Source organism: Somniosus microcephalus, unplaced genomic scaffold, assembly GCF_052327205.1.
Source record: "Somniosus microcephalus isolate GS21.2 unplaced genomic scaffold, FLI_Smic_1.0 unresolved_chr6, whole genome shotgun sequence".
Taxonomy (NCBI): Eukaryota; Metazoa; Chordata; class Chondrichthyes; order Squaliformes; family Somniosidae; genus Somniosus; species Somniosus microcephalus.
The window spans coordinates 12,676,244-12,700,431 of record NW_028225184.1 but is presented as its reverse complement, the minus strand read 5'-3'; the positions used below and the strand labels follow the sequence as shown (position 1 = coordinate 12,700,431).

Below are 24,188 nucleotides of genomic sequence, written 5' to 3'. Positions count from 1 at the left end.
TCCGGGGGTTTATATATAGAATAACAGATACCCGGGAGTGAGTTACAGGCTGGAATCTGATCGAGGGGTTCGGGGGGGTTTATATATAGAATAACAGATACCCGGGAGTGAGTTACAGGCTGGAATCTAATCGAGGGTTCGGGGGGTTTATATATAGAATAACAGATACCCGGGAGTGAGTTACAGACTGTAATCTAATCGAGGGGTTCGGATGGTTTATATATAGAATAACAGATACCCGGGAGTGAGTTGCAGGCTGGAATCTAATCGAGGGGTTCGGGGGGTTTATATATAGAATAACAGATACCCGGGAGTGAGTTACAGACTGGAATCTAATCGAGGGGTTCGGGGGGTTTATATATAGAATAACAGATACCCGGGAGTGAGTTGCAGGCTGGAATCTAATCGAGGGGTGAGGGGCAGAGGTTTATATATAGAATAACAGATACCCGGGAGTGAGTTACAGGCTGGAATCTAATCGAGGGGTTCGGGGGGTTTATATATAGAATAACAGATACCCAGGAGTGAGTTACAGGCTGGAATCTAATCGAGGGGTTCGGGGGTTTATATATAGAATAACAGATACCCGGGAGTGAGTTACAGGCTGGAATCTAATCGAGGGGTTCGGGGGGTTTATATATAGAATAACAGATACTCGGGAGTGAGTTACAGGCTGGAATCTAATCGGGGGGTTCGGGGGGTTTATATATAGAATAACAGATACCCGGGAGTGAGTTACAGGCTGGAATCTAATCGAGGGGTTCGGGGGTTTTATATATAGAATAACAGATACCCAGGAGTGAGTTACAGGCTGGAATCTAATCGAGGGGTTCGGGGGGGTTTATATATAGAATAACACATACCCGGGAGTGAGTTACAGGCTGGAATCTAATCGAGGGGTTCAGGGGGTTTATATATCGAATAACAGATACCCGGGAGTGAGTTACAGGCTGGAATCTAATCGAGGGGTTCGGGGGGTTTATATATAGAATAACAGATACCCGGGAGTGAGTTACAGGCTGGAATCTAATCGAGGGGTTCAGGGGGTTTATATATAGAATAACAGATACCCGGGAGTGAGTTACAGGCTGGAATCTAATCGAGGGGTTCGGGGGGTTTATATATAGAATAACAGATACCCGGGAGTGAGTTACAGGCAGGAATCTAATCGAGGGGTTCAGGGGGTTTATATATAGAATAACAGATACCCGGGAGTGAGTTACAGACTGGAATCTAATCGAGGGTTCGGGGGGTTTATATATAGAATAACAGATACCCGGGAGTGAGTTACAGGCTGGAATCTAATCGAGGGGTTCAGGGGGTTTATATATAGAATAACAGATACCCGGGAGTGAGTTACAGGCTGGAATCTAATCGAGGGGTTCGGGGGGGGTTTATATATAGAATAACACATACCCGGGAGTGAGTTACAGGCTGGAATCTAATCGAGGGGTTCGGGGGGTTTATATATAGAATAACAGATACTCGGGAGTGAGTTACAGGCTGGAATCTAATCGAGGGGTTCGGGGGGGTTTATATATAGAATAACAGATAGCCGGGAGTGAGTTACAGGCTGGAATCTAATCGAGGGGTTCGGGGGGGGTTATATATAGAATAACAGATACCCGGGAGTGAGTTACAGGCTGGAATCTAATCGAGGGGTTCGGGGGGATTTATATATAGAATAAAAGATAACCTGGAGTGAGTTACAGGCTGGAATCTAATCGAGGGGTTCGGGAGGGTTTATATATAGAATAACAGATACCCGGGAGTGAGTTACAGGCTGCAATCTAATCGAGGGGTTCGGGGGGTGGTTATATATAGAATAACAGATACCCGGGAGTGAGTTACAGACTGGAATCTAATCGAGGGGTTCGGGGGGGTTTATATCGAGAATAACAGATACCCAGGAGTGAGTTACAGGCTGGAATCTAATCGAGGGGTTCGGGGGGTTTATATACAGAATAACAGATACCCGGGAGTGAGTTGCAGGCTGGAATCTAATCGAGGGGTTCGGGGGGTTTATATATAGAATAACAGATACTCGGGAGAGAGTTACAGGCTGGAATCTAATCGAGGGGTTCGCGGGGCTTATATATAGAATAACAGATACCCGGGAGTGAGTTACAGGCTGGAATCTAATCGAGGGGTTCGGGGGCTTTATACATAGAATAACAGATAGCCGGGAGTGAGTTACAGGCTGGAATCTAATCGAGGGGTTCGGGGAGGGTTATATATAGAATAACAGATACCCGGGAGTGAGTTGCAGGCTGGAATCTAATCGAGGGGTGAGGGGCAGAGGTTTATATATAGAATAACAGATACCCGGGAGTGAGTTACAGGCTGGAATCTAATCGAGGGGTTCGGGGGGTTTATATATAGAATAACAGATACCCAGGAGTGAGTTACAGGCTGGAATCTAATCGAGGGGTTCGGGGGTTTATATATAGAATAACAGATACCCGGGAGTGAGTTACAGGCTGGAATCTAATCGAGGGGTTCGGGGGGTTTATATATAGAATAACAGATACTCGGGAGTGAGTTACAGGCTGGAATCTAATCGGGGGGTTCGGGGGGTTTATATATAGAATAACAGATACCCGGGAGTGAGTTACAGGCTGGAATCTAATCGAGGGGTTCGGGGGTTTTATATATAGAATAACAGATACCCAGGAGTGAGTTACAGGCTGGAATCTAATCGAGGGGTTCGGGGGGGTTTATATATAGAATAACACATACCCGGGAGTGAGTTACAGGCTGGAATCTAATCGAGGGGTTCAGGGGGTTTATATATCGAATAACAGATACCCGGGAGTGAGTTACAGGCTGGAATCTAATCGAGGGGTTCGGGGGGTTTATATATAGAATAACAGATACCCGGGAGTGAGTTACAGGCTGGAATCTAATCGAGGGGTTCAGGGGGTTTATATATAGAATAACAGATACCCGGGAGTGAGTTACAGGCTGGAATCTAATCGAGGGGTTCGGGGGGTTTATATATAGAATAACAGATACCCGGGAGTGAGTTACAGGCAGGAATCTAATCGAGGGGTTCAGGGGGTTTATATATAGAATAACAGATACCCGGGAGTGAGTTACAGACTGGAATCTAATCGAGGGTTCGGGGGGTTTATATATAGAATAACAGATACCCGGGAGTGAGTTACAGGCTGGAATCTAATCGAGGGGTTCAGGGGGTTTATATATAGAATAACAGATACCCGGGAGTGAGTTACAGGCTGGAATCTAATCGAGGGGTTCGGGGGGGGTTTATATATAGAATAACACATACCCGGGAGTGAGTTACAGGCTGGAATCTAATCGAGGGGTTCGGGGGGTTTATATATAGAATAACAGATACTCGGGAGTGAGTTACAGGCTGGAATCTAATCGAGGGGTTCGGGGGGGTTTATATATAGAATAACAGATAGCCGGGAGTGAGTTACAGGCTGGAATCTAATCGAGGGGTTCGGGGGGGGTTATATATAGAATAACAGATACCCGGGAGTGAGTTACAGGCTGGAATCTAATCGAGGGGTTCGGGGGGATTTATATATAGAATAAAAGATAACCTGGAGTGAGTTACAGGCTGGAATCTAATCGAGGGGTTCGGGAGGGTTTATATATAGAATAACAGATACCCGGGAGTGAGTTACAGGCTGCAATCTAATCGAGGGGTTCGGGGGGTGGTTATATATAGAATAACAGATACCCGGGAGTGAGTTACAGACTGGAATCTAATCGAGGGGTTCGGGGGGGTTTATATCGAGAATAACAGATACCCAGGAGTGAGTTACAGGCTGGAATCTAATCGAGGGGTTCGGGGGGTTTATATACAGAATAACAGATACCCGGGAGTGAGTTGCAGGCTGGAATCTAATCGAGGGGTTCGGGGGGTTTATATATAGAATAACAGATACTCGGGAGAGAGTTACAGGCTGGAATCTAATCGAGGGGTTCGCGGGGCTTATATATAGAATAACAGATACCCGGGAGTGAGTTACAGGCTGGAATCTAATCGAGGGGTTCGGGGGCTTTATACATAGAATAACAGATAGCCGGGAGTGAGTTACAGGCTGGAATCTAATCGAGGGGTTCGGGGAGGGTTATATATAGAATAACAGATACCCGGGAGTGAGTTACAGGCTGGAATCTAATCGAGGGGTTCGGGGGGGTTTATATATAGAATAAAAGATAACCTGGAGTGAGTTACAGGCTGGAATCTAATCGAGGGGTTCGGGAGGGTTTATATATAGAATAACAGATACCCGGGAGTGAGTTACAGGCTGCAATCTAATCGAAGGGTTCGGGGGGTTTATATATAGAATAACAGATACCCGGGAGTGAGTTACAGGCTGGAATCTAATCGAGGGGTTCGGGGGTTTATATTTTGAATAACAGATACCCGGGAGTGAGTGACAGGCTGGAATCTAATCGAGGGGTTCAGGGGGGTTTATATATAGAATAACAGATACCCGGGGGTGAGTCACAGGCTGGAATCTAATCGAGAGGTTCGGGGGGTTTATATATAGAATAACAGATACCCGGGAGTGAGTTACAGGCTGGAATCTAATCAAGGGGTTCGGGGGGTTTATATATAGAATAACAGATACCCGGGAGTGAGTTACAGGCTGGAATCTAATCCAGGGGTTCGGGGGTTTATATATAGAATAACAGATACCCGGGAGTGAGTTACAGGCAGGAATCTAACCGAGGGGTTCGGGGGGTTTATCTATAGAATAACAGGTACCTGGGAGTGAGTTACAGGCTGGAATCTAATCGAGGGGTTCGGGGGGGTTTATATATATATATAACAGATACCCGGGAGTGAGTTACAGGCTGGAATCTAATCGAGGGGTTTGGGGGGGTTTATATATAGAATAACAGATACCCGGGAGTGAGTTACAGGCTGGAATCTAATCGAGGGGTTCGGGGGGTTTATATATAGAATAACAGATACCCGGGAGTGAGTTACAGGCTGGAATCTAATCGAGGGGTTCGGTGGGGTTTATATATAGAATAACAGATACGCGGGAGTGAGTTACAGGCTGGAATCTAATCGAGGGGTTCGGGGGGTTTATATATAGAATAACAGATAACCGGGAGTGAGTTACAGGCTGGAATCTAATCGAGGGGTTCGTGGGGTTTATATATAGAATAACACATACCCGGGAGTGAGTTACAGGCTGGAATCTAATCGCGGGGTTCGGGGAGGTTTTTTTATAGACTAACAGATACCCGGGAGTGAGTTACAGGCTGAAATCTAATCGAGGGGTTCGGGGGGTTTATATATAGAATAACAGATACCCGGGAGTGAGTTACAGGCTGGAATCTAATCGAGGGGTCCGGGGGTTTATATATAGAATAACAGATACCCGGGAGTGAGTTACAGGCTGGAATCTGATCGAGGGGTTCGGGGGGGTTTATATATAGAATAACAGATACCCGGGAGTGAGTTACAGGCTGGAATCTAATCGAGGGTTCGGGGGGTTTATATATAGAATAACAGATACCCGGGAGTGAGTTACAGACTGTAATCTAATCGAGGGGTTCGGATGGTTTATATATAGAATAACAGATACCCGGGAGTGAGTTGCAGGCTGGAATCTAATCGAGGGGTTCGGGGGGTTTATATATAGAATAACAGATACCCGGGAGTGAGTTACAGACTGGAATCTAATCGAGGGGTTCGGGGGGTTTATATATAGAATAACAGATACCCGGGAGTGAGTTACAGGCTGGAATCTAATCGAGGGGTTCGGGGGTGTTTATATATAGAATAACAGATACCCGGGAGTGAGTTACAGGCTGGAATCTAATCGAGGGGTTTGGGGGGTTTATATATAGAATAACAGATACCCGGGAGTGAGTTACAGGCTGGAATCTAATCGAGGGGTTCGGGGGGTTTATATATGGAATAACAGATACCCAGGAGTGAGTTACAGGCTCGAATCTAATCGAGGGGTTCGGGGGGTTTATATATAGAATAACAGATACCCGGGAGTGAGTTACAGGCTGGAATCTAATCGAGGGGTTCGGGGGGTTTATATATAGAATAACAGATACTCGGGAGTGAGTTACAGGCTGGAATCTAATCGAGGGGTTCGGGGGGGTTTATATATAGAATAACAGATAGCCGGGAGTGAGTTACAGGCTGGAATCTAATCGAGGGGTTCGGGGGGGGTTATATATAGAATAACAGATACCCGGGAGTGAGTTACAGGCTGGAATCTAATCGAGGGGTTCGGGGGGGTTTATATATAGAATAAAAGATAACCTGGAGTGAGTTACAGGCTGGAATCTAATCGAGGGGTTCGGGAGGGTTTATATATAGAATAACAGATACCCGGGAGTGAGTTACAGGCTGCAATCTAATCGAGGGGTTCGGGGGGTGGTTATATATAGAATAACAGATACCCGGGAGTGAGTTACAGACTGGAATCTAATCGAGGGGTTCGGGGGGGTTTATATCGAGAATAACAGATACCCAGGAGTGAGTTACAGGCTGGAATCTAATCGAGGGGTTCGGGGGGTTTATATACAGAATAACAGATACCCGGGAGTGAGTTGCAGGCTGGAATCTAATCGAGGGGTTCGGGGGGTTTATATATAGAATAACAGATACTCGGGAGAGAGTTACAGGCTGGAATCTAATCGAGGGGTTCGCGGGGCTTATATATAGAATAACAGATACACGGGAGTGAGTTGCAGGCTGGAATCTAATCGGGGGGTTCGGGGGGGTTTATATATAGAATAACAGATACCCGGGAGTGAGTTACAGGCTGGAATCTAATCGAGGGGTTCGGGGGGGTTTATATATAGAATAACAGATACCCGGGAGTGAGTTACAGGCTGGAATCTAATCGAGGGGTTCGGGGGCTTTATACATAGAATAACAGATAGCCGGGAGTGAGTTACAGGCTGGAATCTAATCGAGGGGTTCGGGGAGGGTTATATATAGAATAACAGATACCCGGGAGTGAGTTACAGGCTGGAATCTAATCGAGGGGTTCGGGGGGGTTTATATATAGAATAAAAGATAACCTGGAGTGAGTTACAGGCTGGAATCTAATCGAGGGGTTCGGGAGGGTTTATATATAGAATAACAGATACCCGGGAGTGAGTTACAGGCTGCAATCTAATCGAAGGGTTCGGGGGGTTTATATATAGAATAACAGATACCCGGGAGTGAGTTACAGGCTGGAATCCAATCGAGGGGTTCGGGGGGTTTATATATAGAATAACAGATACCCAGGAGTGAGTTACAGGCTGGAATCTAATCGAGGGGTTCGGGGGTTTATATTTTGAATAACAGATACCCGGGAGTGAGTGACAGGCTGGAATCTAATCGAGGGGTTCAGGGGGGTTTATATATAGAATAACAGATACCCGGGGGTGAGTCACAGGCTGGAATCTAATCGAGAGGTTCGGGGGGTTTATATATAGAATAACAGATACCCGGGAGTGAGTTACAGGCTGGAATCTAATCAAGGGGTTCGGGGGGTTTATATATAGAATAACAGATGCCCGGGAGTGAGTTACAGGCTGGAATCTAATCCAGGGGTTCGGGGGTTTATATATAGAATAACAGATACCCGGGAGTGAGTTACAGGCAGGAATCTAACCGAGGGGTTCGGGGGGTTTATCTATAGAATAACAGGTACCTGGGAGTGAGTTACAGGCTGGAATCTAATCGAGGGGTTCGGGGGGTTTATATATAGAATAACAGATACCCGGGAGTGAGTTGCAGGCTGGAATCTAATCGAGGGGTGAGGGGCAGAGGTTTATATATAGAATAACAGATACCCAGGAGTGAGTTACAGGCTGGAATCTAATCGAGGGGTTCGGGGGTTTATATATAGAATAACAGATACCCGGGAGTGAGTTACAGGCTGGAATCTAATCGAGGGGTTCGGGGGGGTTTATATATAGAATAACATACCCGGGGGTGAGTCACAGGCTGGAATCTAATCGAGGGGTTCGGGGGGTTTATATATAGAATAACAGATACCCGGGAGTGAGTTACAGGCTGGAATCTAATCGAGGGGTTCCGGGGTTTATATATAGAATAACAGATACCCGGGAGTGAGTTACAGGCTGGAATCTAATCGAGGGGCTCAGGGGGGTTTATATATAGAATAACAGATACCCGGGAGTGAGTTACAGGCTGGAATCTAATCGAGGGGTTCGGGGGGTTTATATATGGAATAACAGATACCCAGGAGTGAGTTACAGGCTCGAATCTAATCGAGGGGTTCGGGGGGTTTATATATAGAATAACAGATACCCGGGAGTGAGTTACAGGCTGGAATCTAATCGAGGGGTTCGGGGGGTTTATATATAGAATAACAGATACTCGGGAGTGAGTTACAGGCTGGAATCTAATCGAGGGGTTCGGGGGGGTTTATATATAGAATAACAGATAGCCGGGAGTGAGTTACAGGCTGGAATCTAATCGAGGGGTTCGGGGGGGGTTATATATAGAATAACAGATACCCGGGAGTGAGTTACAGGCTGGAATCTAATCGAGGGGTTCGGGGGGGTTTATATATAGAATAAAAGATAACCTGGAGTGAGTTACAGGCTGGAATCTAATCGAGGGGTTCGGGAGGGTTTATATATAGAATAACAGATACCCGGGAGTGAGTTACAGGCTGCAATCTAATCGAGGGGTTCGGGGGGTTTATATACAGAATAACAGATACCCGGGAGTGAGTTACAGACTGGAATCTAATCGAGGGGTTCGGGGGGGTTTATATCGAGAATAACAGATACCCAGGAGTGAGTTACAGGCTGGAATCTAATCGAGGGGTTCGGGGGGTTTATATACAGAATAACAGATACCCGGGAGTGAGTTGCAGGCTGGAATCTAATCGAGGGGTTCGGGGGGTTTATATATAGAATAACAGATACTCGGGAGAGAGTTACAGGCTGGAATCTAATCGAGGGGTTCGCGGGGCTTATATATAGAATAACAGATACACGGGAGTGAGTTGCAGGCTGGAATCTAATCGAGGGGTTCGGGGGGGTTTATATATAGAATAACAGATACCCGGGAGTGAGTTACAGGCTGGAATCTAATCGAGGGGTTCGGGGGGGTTTATATATAGAATAACAGATACCCGGGAGTGAGTTACAGGCTGGAATCTAATCGAGGGGTTCGGGGGCTTTATACATAGAATAACAGATAGCCGGGAGTGAGTTACAGGCTGGAATCTAATCGAGGGGTTCGGGGAGGGTTATATATAGAATAACAGATACCCGGGAGTGAGTTACAGGCTGGAATCTAATCGAGGGGTTCGGGGGGGTTTATATATAGAATAAAAGATAACCTGGAGTGAGTTACAGGCTGGAATCTAATCGAGGGGTTCGGGAGGGTTTATATATAGAATAACAGATACCCGGGAGTGAGTTACAGGCTGCAATCTAATCGAAGGGTTCGGGGGGTTTATATATAGAATAACAGATACCCGGGAGTGAGTTACAGGCTGGAATCCAATCAAGGGGTTCGGGGGGTTTATATATAGAATAACAGATACCCAGGAGTGAGTTACAGGCTGGAATCTAATCGAGGGGTTCGGGGGTTTATATTTTGAATAACAGATACCCGGGAGTGAGTGACAGGCTGGAATCTAATCGAGGGGTTCAGGGGGGTTTATATATAGAATAACAGATACCCGGGGGTGAGTCACAGGCTGGAATCTAATCGAGAGGTTCGGGGGGTTTATATATAGAATAACAGATACCCGGGAGTGAGTTACAGGCTGGAATCTAATCAAGGGGTTCGGGGGGTTTATATATAGAATAACAGATACCCGGGAGTGAGTTACAGGCTGGAATCTAATCCAGGGGTTCGGGGGTTTATATATAGAATAACAGATACCCGGGAGTGAGTTACAGGCAGGAATCTAACCGAGGGGTTCGGGGGGTTTATCTATAGAATAACAGGTACCTGGGAGTGAGTTACAGGCTGGAATCTAATCGAGGGGTTCGGGGGGTTTATATATAGAATAACAGATACCCGGGAGTGAGTTGCAGGCTGGAATCTAATCGAGGGGTTCGGGGCAGAGGTTTATATATAGAATAACAGATACCCAGGAGTGAGTTACAGGCTGGAATCTAATCGAGGGGTTCGGGGGTTTATATATAGAATAACAGATACCCGGGAGTGAGTTACAGGCTGGAATCTAATCGAGGGGTTCGGGGGGGTTTATATATAGAATAACATACCCGGGGGTGAGTCACAGGCTGGAATATAATCGAGGTTGTTCGGGGGGTTTATATATAGAATAACAGATACCCGGGAGTGAGTTACAGGCAGGAATCTAACCGAGGGGTTCGGGGGGTTTATCTATAGAATAACAGGTACCTGGGAGTGAGTTACAGGCTGGAATCTAATCGAGGGGTTCGGGGGGTTTATATATAGAATAACAGATACCCGGGAGTGAGTTACAGGCTGGAATCTAATCGAGGGGTTCGGGGGGGTTTATATATAGAATAACAGATACCCGGGAGTGAGTTACAGGCTGGAATCTAATCGTGGGGTTCGGGGGGTTTATATATAGAATAACAGATACCCGGGAGTGAGTTACAGGCTGGAATCTAATCGTGGGGTTCGGGGGGTTTATATATAGAATAACAGATACCCGGGAGTGAGTTACAGGCAGGAATCTAACCGAGGGGTTCGGGGGGTTTATCTATAGAATAACAGATACCCGGGAGTGAGTTGCAGGCTGGAATCTAATCGAGGGGTTCGGGGCAGAGGTTTATATATAGAATAACAGATACCCAGGAGTGAGTTACAGGCTGGAATCTAATCGAGGGGTTCGGGGGTTTATATATAGAATAACAGATACCCGGGAGTGAGTTACAGGCTGGAATCTAATCGAGGGGTTCGGGGGGGTTTATATATAGAATAACATACCCGGGGGTGAGTCACAGGCTGGAATATAATCGAGGTTGTTCGGGGGGTTTATATATAGAATAACAGATACCCGGGAGTGAGTTACAGGCTGGAATCTAATCGAGGTGTTCGGGGGGTTTATATATAGAATAACAGATACCCGGGAGTGAGTTGCAGGCTGGAATCTAATCGAGGGGTTCCGGGGTTTATATATAGAATAACAGATACCCGGGAGTGAGTTACAGGCTGGAATCTAATCGAGGGGCTCAGGGGGGTTTATATGTAGAATAACAGATACCCGGGAGTGAGTTACAGGCTGGAATCTAATCGAGGGGTTCGGGGGTTTATATATAGAATAACAGATACCCGGGAGTGAGTTACAGGCTGGAATCTAATCGAGGGGTTCGGGGGGTTTATATATAGAATAACAGATACCCGGGAGTGAGTTACAGGCTGGAATCTAATCGTGGGGTTCGGGGGATTTATATATAGAATAACAGATACCCGGGAGTGAGTTGCAGGCTGGAATCTAATCGAGGGGTTCGGGGCAGAGGTTTATATATACGTTAAGGTTACAGGTTGGGTTACGGACTATCGCTCTCCCTCCCACAGGACCTGCTGATGGTGACATATCTGTCAAACCTCACTCAAGCCCAGATCTCCTTGAATGAGAAGCTGGTTGCCTTGGGAACTACCTGAGGGCATCCCTGTGTCTTGGACGGACTGGACCCGCGGGATAGACTGTGAGGAGGAGGCACTCGAGGCTCACGTGCCGTTTTGTTTATTGAGGAAGAAATGATTGCTGCATTTTGCAAATTACCCCCCCCCCTAAAAAATTAAATGTTTGTTACTTGATCTGATGATGGGTTCTTCTATCTCTTTCTCCCTCTCCCTGTCTCTTTTTGAGTATAGGAGCAAGGATGTCTTGCTGCAGTTGTACAGGGCCTTGGTGAGACCACATCTTGAGTATTGTGTGCAGTTTTGGTCGCCTTATCTGAGGAAGGATGTTCTTGCCATGGAAGGAGTTCAGCGAAGATTCACCAGACTGATACCTGGGATGGCAGGAATGACGTATGAGGAGAGATTGTGTCGATTGGGCTTATACTCGCTGGAGTTTAGAAGAATGAGAGGGGATCTCATTGAAACTTATAAAATTCTGACAGGACTAGACAGACTAGATGCAGGATGGATGTTCCCGATGGTCGGGGAGTCCAGAACCAGGGGTCACAGTCTAAGGATAAGGGGTAAGTCATTTAGGACTGAGATGAGGAGGAATTTCTTCACCCAGAGAGTGGTGAACCTGTGGAATTCTCTACCACAGAGGGCGGTGGAGGCCAATTCATTAAATATATTCAAGAAGGAGTTGGATATATTTCTTAAGGCTAAAGGGATCAAGGGATATGGGGAGAAGGCAGGGACAGGGTACTGAATTTGGATGATCAGCCATGATCGCATTGAATGGCGGAGCAGGCTCGAGGGGCCGAATGGCCTCCTCCTGCTCCTATCTTCTATGTTTCTCCCTCGCTGTCTCTCTAGTTCTCTCTGGCTCATCCAGGGGAGCAATCAGATTATTAGTGTGGCACCATTGACCAGAAACTTAACTGGACCAGCCACATAAATACTGTGGCTACAAGAGCAGGTCAGAGGCTGGGTATTCTGTGGCGAGTGTCTCACCTCCTGACTCCCCAAAGCCTCTCCACCATCTACAAGGCACAAGTCAGGAGTGTGAGGGAATACTCTCCACTTGCCTGGATGAGTGCAGCTCCCAACAACACTCAAGAAGCTCGACACCATCCAGGACAAAGCAGCCCGCTTGATCGGCACCCCATCCACCACCTTCAACATTCACTCCCCCCACCACCGGCGTACCGTGGCTGCAGTGTGTACCATCTACAAGATGCACTGCAGCAACTTGCCAAGGCTTCTTCGGCAGCACCTCCCAAACCCGCCACCTCTTCCACCTAGAAGGACAACGGGCAGCAGGCGCACGGGAACACCACCACCTCCAAGTTCCCCTCCAAGTCACACATCATCCTGACTTGGAAATATATCGGTCGTCCCTTCATCGTCGCTGGGTCAAAATCCTGGAACTCCCTCCCTAACAGCACTGTGGGAGCGCCTACACCACACGGACTGCAGCGGTTCAAGAAGGCGGCTCACCACCACCTTCTCAAGGGCAATTAGGAATGGGCAATAAATGCTGGCCTTGCCAGCGACGCCCGCATTCTGTGAATGATCAAAGAATGAATGTGTTGCCTTCGAGAGAGCGAGCTGGGTCTCCTGTCAGGGATAGAGAGGTTATCATTACAAGAGCTGGGTATCTATGTATCTGCCCTGGGAGAGTTTGATGGGACAGTGTAGAGGTCGATTGGGCTTATATTCGCTGGAGTTTAGAAGAATGCGAGGGGATCTCATTGAAACTTACAAAATTCTAACAGGACTAGACAGACTAGATGCAGGAAGGATGTTCCCGATGGCGGGGGAGTCCAGAACCAGGGGTCACAGTCTAAGGATAAGGGGTAAGCCATTTAGGACAGAGATGAGGAGGAATTTCTTCACCCAGAGAGTGGTGAACCTGTGGAATTCTCTACCACAGAAGGCAGTTGAGGCCAATTCATTAAATATATTCAAGAAGGAGTTGGATATATTCCTTAAGGCTAAAGGGATATTGGGAGAAAGCAGGGACAGGGTACTGAATTTGGATGATCAGCCATAATCTCATTAAATGGCGGAACAGGCTCGAGGGGCTGAATGGCCTACTCCTGCTCCTACTATGTTTCTATGAATGTAGACCGCCTCTGCGCCCTTTCTAAGACCCCTACATCTTTCCTGGAGTGTGGTGACTCGATTGTCCACAACAGCCCAGCTGAGGTCTAACCTGTGGTTTATTAAATTCTAGCGCGCTCTTTTTGCTTTTATATTCTATTCCTCAATTTATAAATGATGTGGAGATGCCGGGGTGGACAAATGCAAGAAGTCACACAACACCAGGTTATAGTCCCAACAGTTTTATTTGAAATCACAAGCTTTCGGAGCGCTGCTCCTTCGTCAGGTGAAGTGGAGAGATGCATATAGACACAGCATATATAGTCAGAGAATACTGCCAGATGTTTACAGGTAATCTTCCCAACTGCCATTTATCACACCTCGGCAGAGAGATAATCACAGCAATCAAAGGTGTGAATGGTATCCAAACAGGTCAGTCAGGAAAACATTGCATCAAAGAACAATGAGGTGGGGTCACAAGGGGTCAAATGTTGCAGATGCTGGGGTCTGTATGAAAAACAAAAAAAAGACAAAAAACATGTTCTTTGATGCAATGTTTTCCTGACTGACCTGTTTGGACACCATTCCCACCTTTGACTGCTGTGATTATCTCTCTGCCGAGGTGTGATAAATGGCAGTTGGGAAGATTACCTGTAAACATCTGGCAGTATTCTCTGACTATATATGCTGTGTCTATATGCATCTCTCCACTTCACCTGACGAAGGAGCAGCGCTCCGAAAGCTTGTGACTTCAAATAAAGCTGTTGGACTATAACCTGGTGTTGTGTGACTTCTTCAATTTATAAAACTCAGTAACCCTCCAGTTTTCAGTTCTCTCCCTCGAGAAATGAAACCCATTTGCCTTTATAGAGTTCCTTTAAGATAGTAAAACCTCCCAAGTTGCTTCACAGGAGCGATTATCAAACAAAATTTGAGACCGAGTCACATCAGGAGATATTAGGACAGGTGACCAAAAGCTGGGTCAAAGAGGGAGGTTTTAAGGAGCGTCTTAAAGGAGGAGAGAGAGGCGGAGAGGTTTAGGGAGGGAATTCCAGAGCTCGGGGCCCAGGCAGCTGAAGGCACGGCCCGCCAATGGTGGAGCGATGGAAATTGGGGGATGCTCAAGAGGACAGAATTGGAGGAGCGCAGAGATCTCGGAGGGTTGTAGGAGCTGGAGGAGGTTACAGAGATAGGGAGGGTTGTAGGGGGCTGGAGGAGGTTACAGAGATAGGGAGGGTTGTAGGGGGCTGGAGGAGGTTACAGAGATAGGGACTGGAGGAGTTTACAGAGATGGGGTGGTAGGGGCTGGCGGAGGTTACAGAGATAGGGAGGGGTGTAGATGCTGGAGGAGGTTAGATCTTGGAGGGGTGTAGGGGCTGGAGGAGGTTACAGAGATAGGGAGGGTTGTAGAGGCTGGAGGAGGTTACAGAGATAGGGAGGGGTGTAGGGGCTGGAGGAGATTACAGAGATAGGGAGGGTGTAGGAGCTGGAGGAGGTTACAGAGATAGGGTTGTAGAGGCTGGAGGAGGTTACAGAGATAGGGAGTGGTGTAGGGGCTGGAGGAGGTTACAGAGATAGGGAGGGTTGTAGGGGCTGGAGGAGGTTACAGAGATAGGGAGGGGTGTAGGCTGGAGGAGGTTACAGAGATAGGGAGGGTTGTAGGGCTGGAGGAGGTCACAGAGATAGGGAGGGTGTAGGAGCTGGAGGAGGTTACAGAGATAGGGAGGGTTGTAGAGGCTGGAGGAGGTTACAGAGATAGGGAGGGTTGTAGGGGCTGGAGGAGGTTACAGAGATAGGGAGGGATGTAGGGCTGGAGGAGGTTACAGAGATAGGGAGGGGTGTCGAGGCTGGAGGAGGTTACAGAGATAGGGAGTGGTGTAGAGGCTGGAGGAGGTTACAGAGATAGGGAGCGGTGTAGGGGCTGGAGGAGGTTACAGAGATAGGGAGCGGTGTAGGGGCTGGAGAAGGTTACAGAGATAGGGAGGGGTGTAGGGGCTGGAGGAGGTTACCGAGATTGGGAGGGTTGTCGGGGCTGGAGGAGGTTACAGAGATAGGGAGGGGTGTAGGGTCTGGAGGAGGTTACAGAGATAGGGAGCGGTGTAGGGGCTGGAGGAGGTTACAGAGATAGGGAGGGGTGTAGGGGCTGGAGGAGGTTACAGAGATTGGGGGATTGTAGGGGCTGGAGGAGGTTACAGAGATAGGGAGGGTTGCAGGGGCTGGAGGAGATTACAGAGATAGGGAGCGGTGTAGGGGCTGGAGGAGGTTAGAGGGATAGGGAGGGGTGTAGGTGCTGGAGGAGGTTACAGAGATAGGGAGGGGTGTAGGGGCTGGAGGAGGTTACAGAGATAGGGAGGGGTGTAGGGGCTGGAGGAGGTTACAGAGATAGGGAGGGTTGTAGGGGCTGGAGGAGGTTACAGAGATAGGGAGGGTTGTAGGGGCTGGAGGAGGTTACAGAGATAGGGAGTGGTGTAGAGGCTGGAGGAGGTTACAGAGATAGGGAGCGGTGTAGGGGCTGGAGGAGGTTACAGAGATAGGGAGCGGTGTAGGGGCTGGAGAAGGTTACAGAGATAGGGAGGGGTGTAGCGGCTGGAGGAGGTTACCGAGATTGGGAGGGTTGTCGGGGCTGGAGGAGGTTACAGAGATAGGGAGGGGTGTAGGGGCTGGAGGAGATTACAGAGATAGGGAGCGGTGTAGGGGCTGGAGGAGGTTAGAGGGATAGGGAGGGGTGTAGGTGCTGGAGGAGGTTACAGAGATAGGGAGGGGTGTAGGGGCTGGAGGAGGTTACAGAGATAGGGAGGGGTGTAGGGGCTGGAGGAGGTTACAGAGATAGGGAGGGTTGTAGGGGCTGGAGGAGGTTACAGAGATAGGGAGGGTTGTAGGGGCTGGAGGAGGTTACAGAGATAGGGAGGGGTGTAGGGGCTGGAGGAGGTTACAGAGATAGGGAGGGGTGTAGGGGCTGGAGGAGGTTACAGAGATAGGGAGGGTTGTAGGGGCTGGAGGAGGTTACAGAGATAGGGAGGGTTGTCGGGGCTGGAGGAGGTTACAGAGATAGGGAGGGTTGTAGGGGCTGGAGGAGGTTACAGAGATAGGGAGGGGTGTAGGGGCTGGAGGAGGTTACAGAGATAGGGAGGAGCCAGGGCCATGGAGGGATTTGAAAACAAGGATGAGAATTTTGAAATCGAGGCGTCGCTTAACTGGGAGCCAATGGAGGTCAGCGAGCACAGAGGGTGATGGGTGAGCGGGACTCGGTGCGAGTTGGGACACGGGTGGACTGTGGGAGACTGCATAAGTGATCGTTGGAATCGTCGAGTCTAGCGAAAGGCAGGGATGAGGGTTTCAGCAGCGGATGAGCTGAGGCAAGCGGCAGAGACGGGCGATGTTACAGAGGTGGAAGTAGGCAGTCTTGGCCATGACGCGGATATGTGGATCTGCCCAGCACCCACTCCCAAGGCCAGTATATCCTTCCCGAGGCACGGTGCCCAGAACTGGACTGAGCTCGGTAATAATGGCACAACATTGATGAGGATAGACGACAGCAGGAGAGGGGTTAACAAGCGGGGTGAGTGGTGATCAATTAAAGACGAGATATGCAACATCAATGGAACGCCCCTTTTTAATTACAGAAAAATAGCGATATAATTGGCTTTTTCAAAGGCCTGCCTTTAAGAAACAAAATACCCAGCAGAGAAATAGCGATTGGTTTTCATTTTATGTATATCTGTCGCTACGGAAACCGCCTGAGCGCTATATTAAGTTGGCGAATGTTAGGCAAGTTTTGGGGCACCATCTTGAGGAGGGCAGGTTGGCGCCTGTCGGCCATTTTGAGGACAAGGCCCCGCTGGGGACCTGCGGCCAGCCATCTTGAGGAGGGCCGGGGCTGATTGGTGAGGAGGGCCCCTCTTCCCTCCGCCCCCCGAGCCACTCCCATCAACTGTCGGTGAAAGGGGGAGCTTTGACACACTGCAAATGGCCACCCCGACTGGCCAGTAAATGGGAGAGTGACACAATGCAAATGGCCGCCCTAACCAGCCATCAAATGGCCAGTTACTGGGAGAGTGACACACTGCAAATGGCCACCCTGACCGGCCATCAAATGGCCAGTAAATGGGAGAGTGACGCACTGCAAATGGCCACCCTGACTGGCCAGTAAATGGGAGAGTGACACACTGCAAATGGCCGCTCTAACCGGCCCTCAAATGGCCAGTAACTGGGAGAGTGACACACTGCAAATGGCCACCCTGACCGGCCATCAAATGGCCAGTAACTGGGAGAGTGACACACTGCAAATGGGCACCCTGATTGGCCAGTAAATGGGAGAGTGACACAATGCAAATGGCCGCCCTAACCGGCCCTCAAATGGCCAGTAACTGGGACAGTGACACACTGCAAATGGCCACCCTGAATGGCCAGTAAATGGGAGAGTGACACACTGCAAATGGCCACCCTGACCGGCCATCAAATGGCCAGTAACTGGGAGAGTGACACACTGCAAATGGCCGCCCCGGGCCTAACTACTCCAAAAAGCCCAACACCGAAATCCCAGGGGCCCGAGTGGGCCTCAGTGCCCATCGCTGGGCCTCACACGACCCGAGGCCTGGCGCAGCTCCGCGGGGGAGTATCCCAGCAGCCGCTGCAGGTCGCCGACGAAGCGGTAAGTGTGGCGTTTGCCAGGGCTCTTGCGCAGGATGGTCTTGTCGTAGTAGTAGCGCAGGCCCCGGCTCAGCTTCTCGGCGCTCATGTTGGCCTTGTGGATCCGCCTCCCCCACCGCGCGGCAACCTAGGAGAGAGAGGAACCAGTCAGATCCGTGGGTTCGATCCGGAGCGAGAGGCTCTAATCTAGGCCGGGACCCCAGCCTCGAATCTAGGCCGGACACCAAGCCGCTAATCTAGGCCGGGACCTGAGCCTCTAATCTAGGCCGGGACCCGAGCTTCTAATCTAGGCTGGGACCCGAGCCTCGTATCTAGGCCGGACACCAAGCCGCTAATCTAGGCCGGGACCCGAGCCTCTAATCTAGGCCGGGACCCGAACCTCTAATCTAGGCCGGGACCCGAGCCTCTAATCTAGGCCGGGTCCCGAGCCTCTAATCTAGGCCGGGACCCGAGCCTCTAATCTAGGCCGGGACCCGAGCCTCTAATCTAGGCCGGGTCCCGAGCCTCTAATCTAGGCTGGGACCCGAGCCTCTAATCTAGGCCGGGACCAGAGCCTCTAATCTAGGCCGGGACCCGAGCCTCTAATCTAGGCCAGGAACCGAGCCTCTAATCTAGGCCGGGACCCGAGCCTCTAATCTAGGCCGGGACCCGAGCCTCTAATCTAGGCCGGGACCCGAGCCTCTAATCTAGGCCGGGACCCGAGCCTCTAATCTAGGCCGGGACCCGAGCCTCTAATCTAGGCCGGGACCCGAGCCTCTAATCTAGGCCGGGACCCGAGCCTCTAATCTAGGCCGGGACCCGAGCCTCTAATCTAGGCCGGGACCCGAGCCTCTAATCTAGGCCGGGACCAGAGCCTCTAATCTAAGCCGGGACCCGAGCCTCTAATCTAGGCCGGGACCAGAGCCTCTAATCTAAGCCGGGACCCGAGCCTCTAATCTAGGCTGGGACCCGAGCCTCTAATCTAGGCCGGGACCCGAGCCTCTAATCTAGGCTGGACACTCCCAGGGCAGTGCCGAGAACCTGTTGGGATCAGGTGGGCGTGAAAGATCCCACGGACACTGTTGGGAAAAGCGCGAGGGGTTTGGAATTCGCCCCGGCGTCCTGGGGCCGACATTGCTCACCACCCAAACAAACCCCAGGTTAACCGGTCGATCGCCTCGTTTGTTGGCCGCGGGATCTTGCTGTGCCTCCCAGTGGCCGCCACATTGGCTCACACAGCGGCAACGTTAATTTATCGGCCGTGAAGGATTTTCAGGTCGTGAGAGGCTATCGAAATAAAGTCTCTCTTTCTATAAAGCAAAGCCTCAATGAGACCGAGATTAGATCGACCAGCGACCATCTTTGGAAATTCATCCTCCCGGGGCGGTACTGAGCACCACAGACTGGTAGATGCTTCTCTGTTCCTGCCCTGGATGTGGGATTGGCAGTGGATACCCCAGTGAGAGTCAGCACCTTCAGGAGAGGAGAGGAGGAGAGGGGATTGGAGAGGAGGAAACATAGAAGATAGGAGCAGGAGTCGGCCATTCGGCCCTTCGAGCCTGCTCCGCCATTCAATGAGATCATGGCTGATCATCCAAATTCAGTACCCGGTCCCTGCCTTCTCCCCATATCCCTTGATCCCTTTAGCCTTAAGAAATATATCCAACTCTTTCTTGAATATATTTAATGAATTGGCCTCCACTGCCTTCTGTGGTAGAGAATTCCACAGGTTCACCACTCTCTGGGTGAAGAAATTCCTCCTCATTTCAGTCCTAAATGGCTTACCCCTTATCCTTAGACTGCGACCCCTGGTTCTGGACTCCCCGACCATCGGGAACATCCTTCCTGCATCCAGTCTGTCCAGGCCTGACAGAATTTTATAGGTTTCGATGAGATCCCCTCTCAATCTTCTAAACTCCAGCGAGTATAAGCCCAATCGACCCAATCTCTCCTCATACGTCATTCCTGCCATCCCAGGTATCAGCCTGGTGAATCTTCGCTGCACTCCCTCCATGGTAAGAACATCCTTCCTCAGGTAAGGTGACCAAAACTGCACACAATACTCAAGATGTGGTCTCACCAGGTCTCACAGAATCACAGAAACCCCACAGTGCAGATAGAGGCCATTTCGGCCCATCGAGCCTGCACCGACACATATCCCACCCGATCCCCGTAACCCCTACACCAACACATATCCCACCCTATCCCCGTAACCCCACATATTTAATCCCCCTAACACTAAGGGTCAATTTATCATAGCCAATCATCCTAACCCGCACATCTTTGGACTGTGGGAGGAAACTGGAGCACCCGGAGAAAACCCACGCAAACACGGGGAGAATGTGCAAACTCCACACAGACAGTCGCCCGAGGCCGGATTCGAACCCGGGTCCCTGGCGCTGTGAGGCAACAGTGCTAACCACTATGCCACCGTGCTGCCCTAACTGTAGCAAGACATCCTTGTTCCTGTACTCGAACCCTCTTGCTACGAAGGCCAACATACCATTTGCCTTCTTAACCGCCTGCTGCACCTGCATGCTTACCTTCAGCGACTGGTGCACAAGAACACCCAGGTCTCGTTGCGCTTCCCCTTCTCCCAATCTATTGCCATTCAGATAATAATCTGCCTTCCTGTTTTTGCCACCAAAGTGGATAACCTCACATTTATCCACGTTATAGTGCATTTGCCATGTTTCTGCCCAATCACCCAACCTGTCCAAATCGTACTGGAGTTTCCCGACATCCTCCTCGCAGCTTACCCTCCCGCCCACCTTTGTGTCGTCTGCAAATTTGGAGATATTACATCCAGTTCCCTCGTCCAGATCATTAATACTCTCTTCCCCCCCAGTCCGCGCTCTCTCTTTCCCCCCCCAGTCGCGCTCTCTCTTTCCCCCCCCCAGTCGCGCTCTCTCTACCCCCCCAGTCGCTCTCTCTCTTCCCCCCCAGTCGCTCTCTCTCTTCCCCCCCCAGTCGCTCTCTTCCCCCCCAGTCGCTCTCTCTCTTCCCCCCCAGTCGCTCTCTCTCTTCCCCCCAGTCGCTCTCTCTCTTCCCCCCCAGTCGCTCGCTCTCTTCCCCCCCAGTCGCTCTCTCTCTTCCCCCCCAGTCGCTCTCTCTCTTCCCCCCCAGTCGCGCTCTCTCTTCCCCCCCAGCCGCTCTCTTCCCCCCCACTCGCTCTCTCTCTTCCCCCCCACTCGCTCTCTCTCTCCCCCCCCACTCGCTCTCTCTCTTCCCCCCCACTCGCTCTCTCTCTTCCCCTCCAGTCGCGCTCTCTCTCTTTCCCCCCCGCCCAGTCGCTCTCTCTCTGCCGCCCCCCCAGTCGCTCTCTCTCTCTCTTCCGCCCCCCCCCACCGCCCCCCCCAGTCACGCTCTCTCTCTCTTCCAACAACAACATGCCCTCGAAAAAGCCTCGGCACCGCCGGGCACCCCCAGCTAGCTAATATATATAGGGGATTGGAGGGGAGGGGAATTGGAGGGGAGGGGGATTGGAGGGGAGGGGAGGGGAGGGCGATGATGAAGCTCCCCGTGGATTGCCGTGTGTTTTGCTAGTTTAAGGTCGGTCCCGTCTGGCCTCACCTCGTCCGGCTCGGTGACCTTGAATTCCCAGCCGTCTCCGGTCCAGTCGAGGAGCCGACCACACGAGACGTCCGTCAGAAGCTCGAGCAGGAAGTGCCACAGCTGGACGGGCCCGCTCCCTGCATGTGGGGGGGTAGTGAAAGATCAGAGGTCAGCGGCACGCGAGCGAGATATCGCGGCGTCACAACACCGCCCCCCCCGGGAGGTGAGAGGTCGCCCGAGCCACCTACCCATGTAGCCCGCCAGCGCCGTCGCGGTGAGGAAGGCCGCGCCATCCGACACCCAGCCCTCGCGACCCCGGAGGTACTCCTTGAAGGTCTTGCCGGCCTGTACGCCACTGAGGCTCTCGGCCTCCGAACCCCCGACCTCCGACCCCCCGAGGAGGGGCACTCGCTGAGCATCACACGGACCCCACTCCGGACACTCGAACCAGTCGAACTCCGACCCCTCGGGCCCATCTGTTAGGGGGAGAAGAAAACACTGGTCATTACTGAGGGATGCCCCTCGCCTCCAAGCTCCTCCCCTCCATCTCGCTCCCCTCCATCTCGCTCCCCTCCAGCTCCCTCTGTACCGGCCCATCAAACACTCCCAGGGCAGGTACAGCACGGGGTTAGATACAGAGTAAAGCTCCCTCTACACTGTCCCATCAAACACTCCCAGGGCAGGTACAGCACGGGTTAGATACAGAGTAAAGCTCCCTCTGCACTGTCCCATCAAACACTCCCAGGGCAGGTACAGCGCGGGTTAGATACAGAGTAAGGCTCCCTCTACACTGTCCCATCAAACACTCCCAGGGCAGGTACAGCACGAGGTTAGATACAGAGTAAAGCTCCCTCTACACTGTCCCATCAAACACTCCCAGGGCAGGTACAGCACGGGTTAGATACAGAGTAAAGCTCCCTCTACACTGTCCCATCAAACACTCCCAGGGCAGGTACAGCACAGGTTAGATACAGAGTAAAGCTCCCTCTACACTGTCCCCATCAAACACTCCCAGGGCAGGTACAGCATGGGGTTAGATACAGAGTAAAGCTCCCTCTACACTGTCCCATCAAACACTCCCAGGGCAGGTACAGCACAGTTTAGATACAGAGTTAAGCTCCCTCTACACTGTCCCCATCAACCATTCCCAGGGCAGGTTCAGCATGGGTTAGATACAGAGTAAAGCTCCCTCTACACTGTCCCATCAAACACTCCCAGGGCAGGTACAGCACGGGTTAGATACAGAGTAAAGCTCCCTCTACACTGTCCCATCAAACACTCCCAGGGCAGGTACAGCACGGGTTCGATACAGAGTAAAGGTCCCTCTACACTGTCCCATCAAACACTCCCAGGGCAGGTACAGCAAGCCGGGTTAGATACAGAGTAAAGCTCCCTCTACACTGTCCCATCAAACAATCCCAGGGCAGGTACAGCACGGGGTTAGATACAGAGTAAAGCTCCCTCTACACTGTCCCATCAAACACTCCCAGGGCAGGTACAGCACGGGTTAGATACACAGTAGAGCTCCCTCTACACTGTCCCATCAAACACTCCCAGGGCAGGTACTGCACGGGGTTAGATACAGAGTAAAGCTCCCTCTGCACTGTCCCATCAAACACTCCCAGTGCAGGTACAGCACGGGTGAAACACAGAGTAAAGCTCCCTCTACACTGTCCCATCAAACACTCCCAGGGCAGGTACAGCACGGGGTTAGATACAGAGTAAAGCTCCCTCTGCACTGTCCCATCAAACACTCCCAGGGCAGATACAGCACGGGTTAGATATAGAGTAAAGCTCCCTCTACACTGTCCCATCAAACACTCCCAGGGCAGGTACAGCACGGGGTTAGATGCAGAGTAAAGCTCCCTCTACAATGTCCCATCAAACACTCCCAGGGCAGGTACAGCACGGGGTTAGATACAGAGTAAAGCTCCCTCTACACTGTCCCATCAAACACTCCCAGGGCAGGTACAGCACGGGTTAGATACAGAGTAAAGCTCCCTCTACACTGTCCCATCAAACACTCGAGGGCAGGTACAGCACGGGTTAGATACAGAGTAAAGCTCCCTCTACACTGTCCCATCAAACACTCCCAGGGCAGGTACAGCACGGGGTTAGATACAGAGTAAAGCTCCCTCTATACTGTCCCATCAAACACTCCCAGGGCAGGTACAGCACGAGGTTAGATACAGAGTAAAGCTCCCTCTACACTGTCCCATCAAACACTCCCAGGGCAGGTACAGCACGGGTTAGATACAGAGTAATGCTCCCTCTACACTGTCCCATCAAACACTCCCAGGGCAGGTACAGCATGGGGTTAGATACAGAGTAAAGC

The 24,188-nt window shown here is 50.7% G+C and overlaps 2 protein-coding genes across 2 annotated transcripts in view; one reads left to right on the top strand and one right to left on the bottom strand.

Annotated features, from left to right (window-relative positions):
• eif3f (eukaryotic translation initiation factor 3, subunit F) overlaps positions 1–11,758 on the top strand; it is a 35,013-nt gene extending 23,255 nt beyond the window's left edge. Inside the window, exon 7 of the mRNA XM_085978198.1 lies at positions 11,516–11,758. Within this exon, the coding sequence (XP_085834324.1) occupies positions 11,516–11,602 (87 nt within the window). The 3' untranslated portion in view covers positions 11,603–11,758. The remainder of the gene's footprint in view (positions 1–11,515) is intronic.
• A 5,506-nt stretch (positions 11,759–17,264) lies between these two features.
• LOC147087086 (protein C-ets-2-like) lies at positions 17,265–22,324 on the bottom strand. The gene is made up of 3 exons (XM_085978199.1): positions 22,102–22,324; positions 21,872–21,990; positions 17,265–18,446 (listed from the first exon to the last, which is right to left on the bottom strand). Exons 1-3 carry the CDS (start codon positions 22,103–22,105, stop codon positions 18,228–18,230), a joined length of 342 nt encoding a protein of 113 aa, XP_085834325.1. The 5' UTR covers positions 22,106–22,324; the 3' UTR covers positions 17,265–18,227.
• Between the last annotated feature and the right edge of the window lie 1,864 nt (positions 22,325–24,188).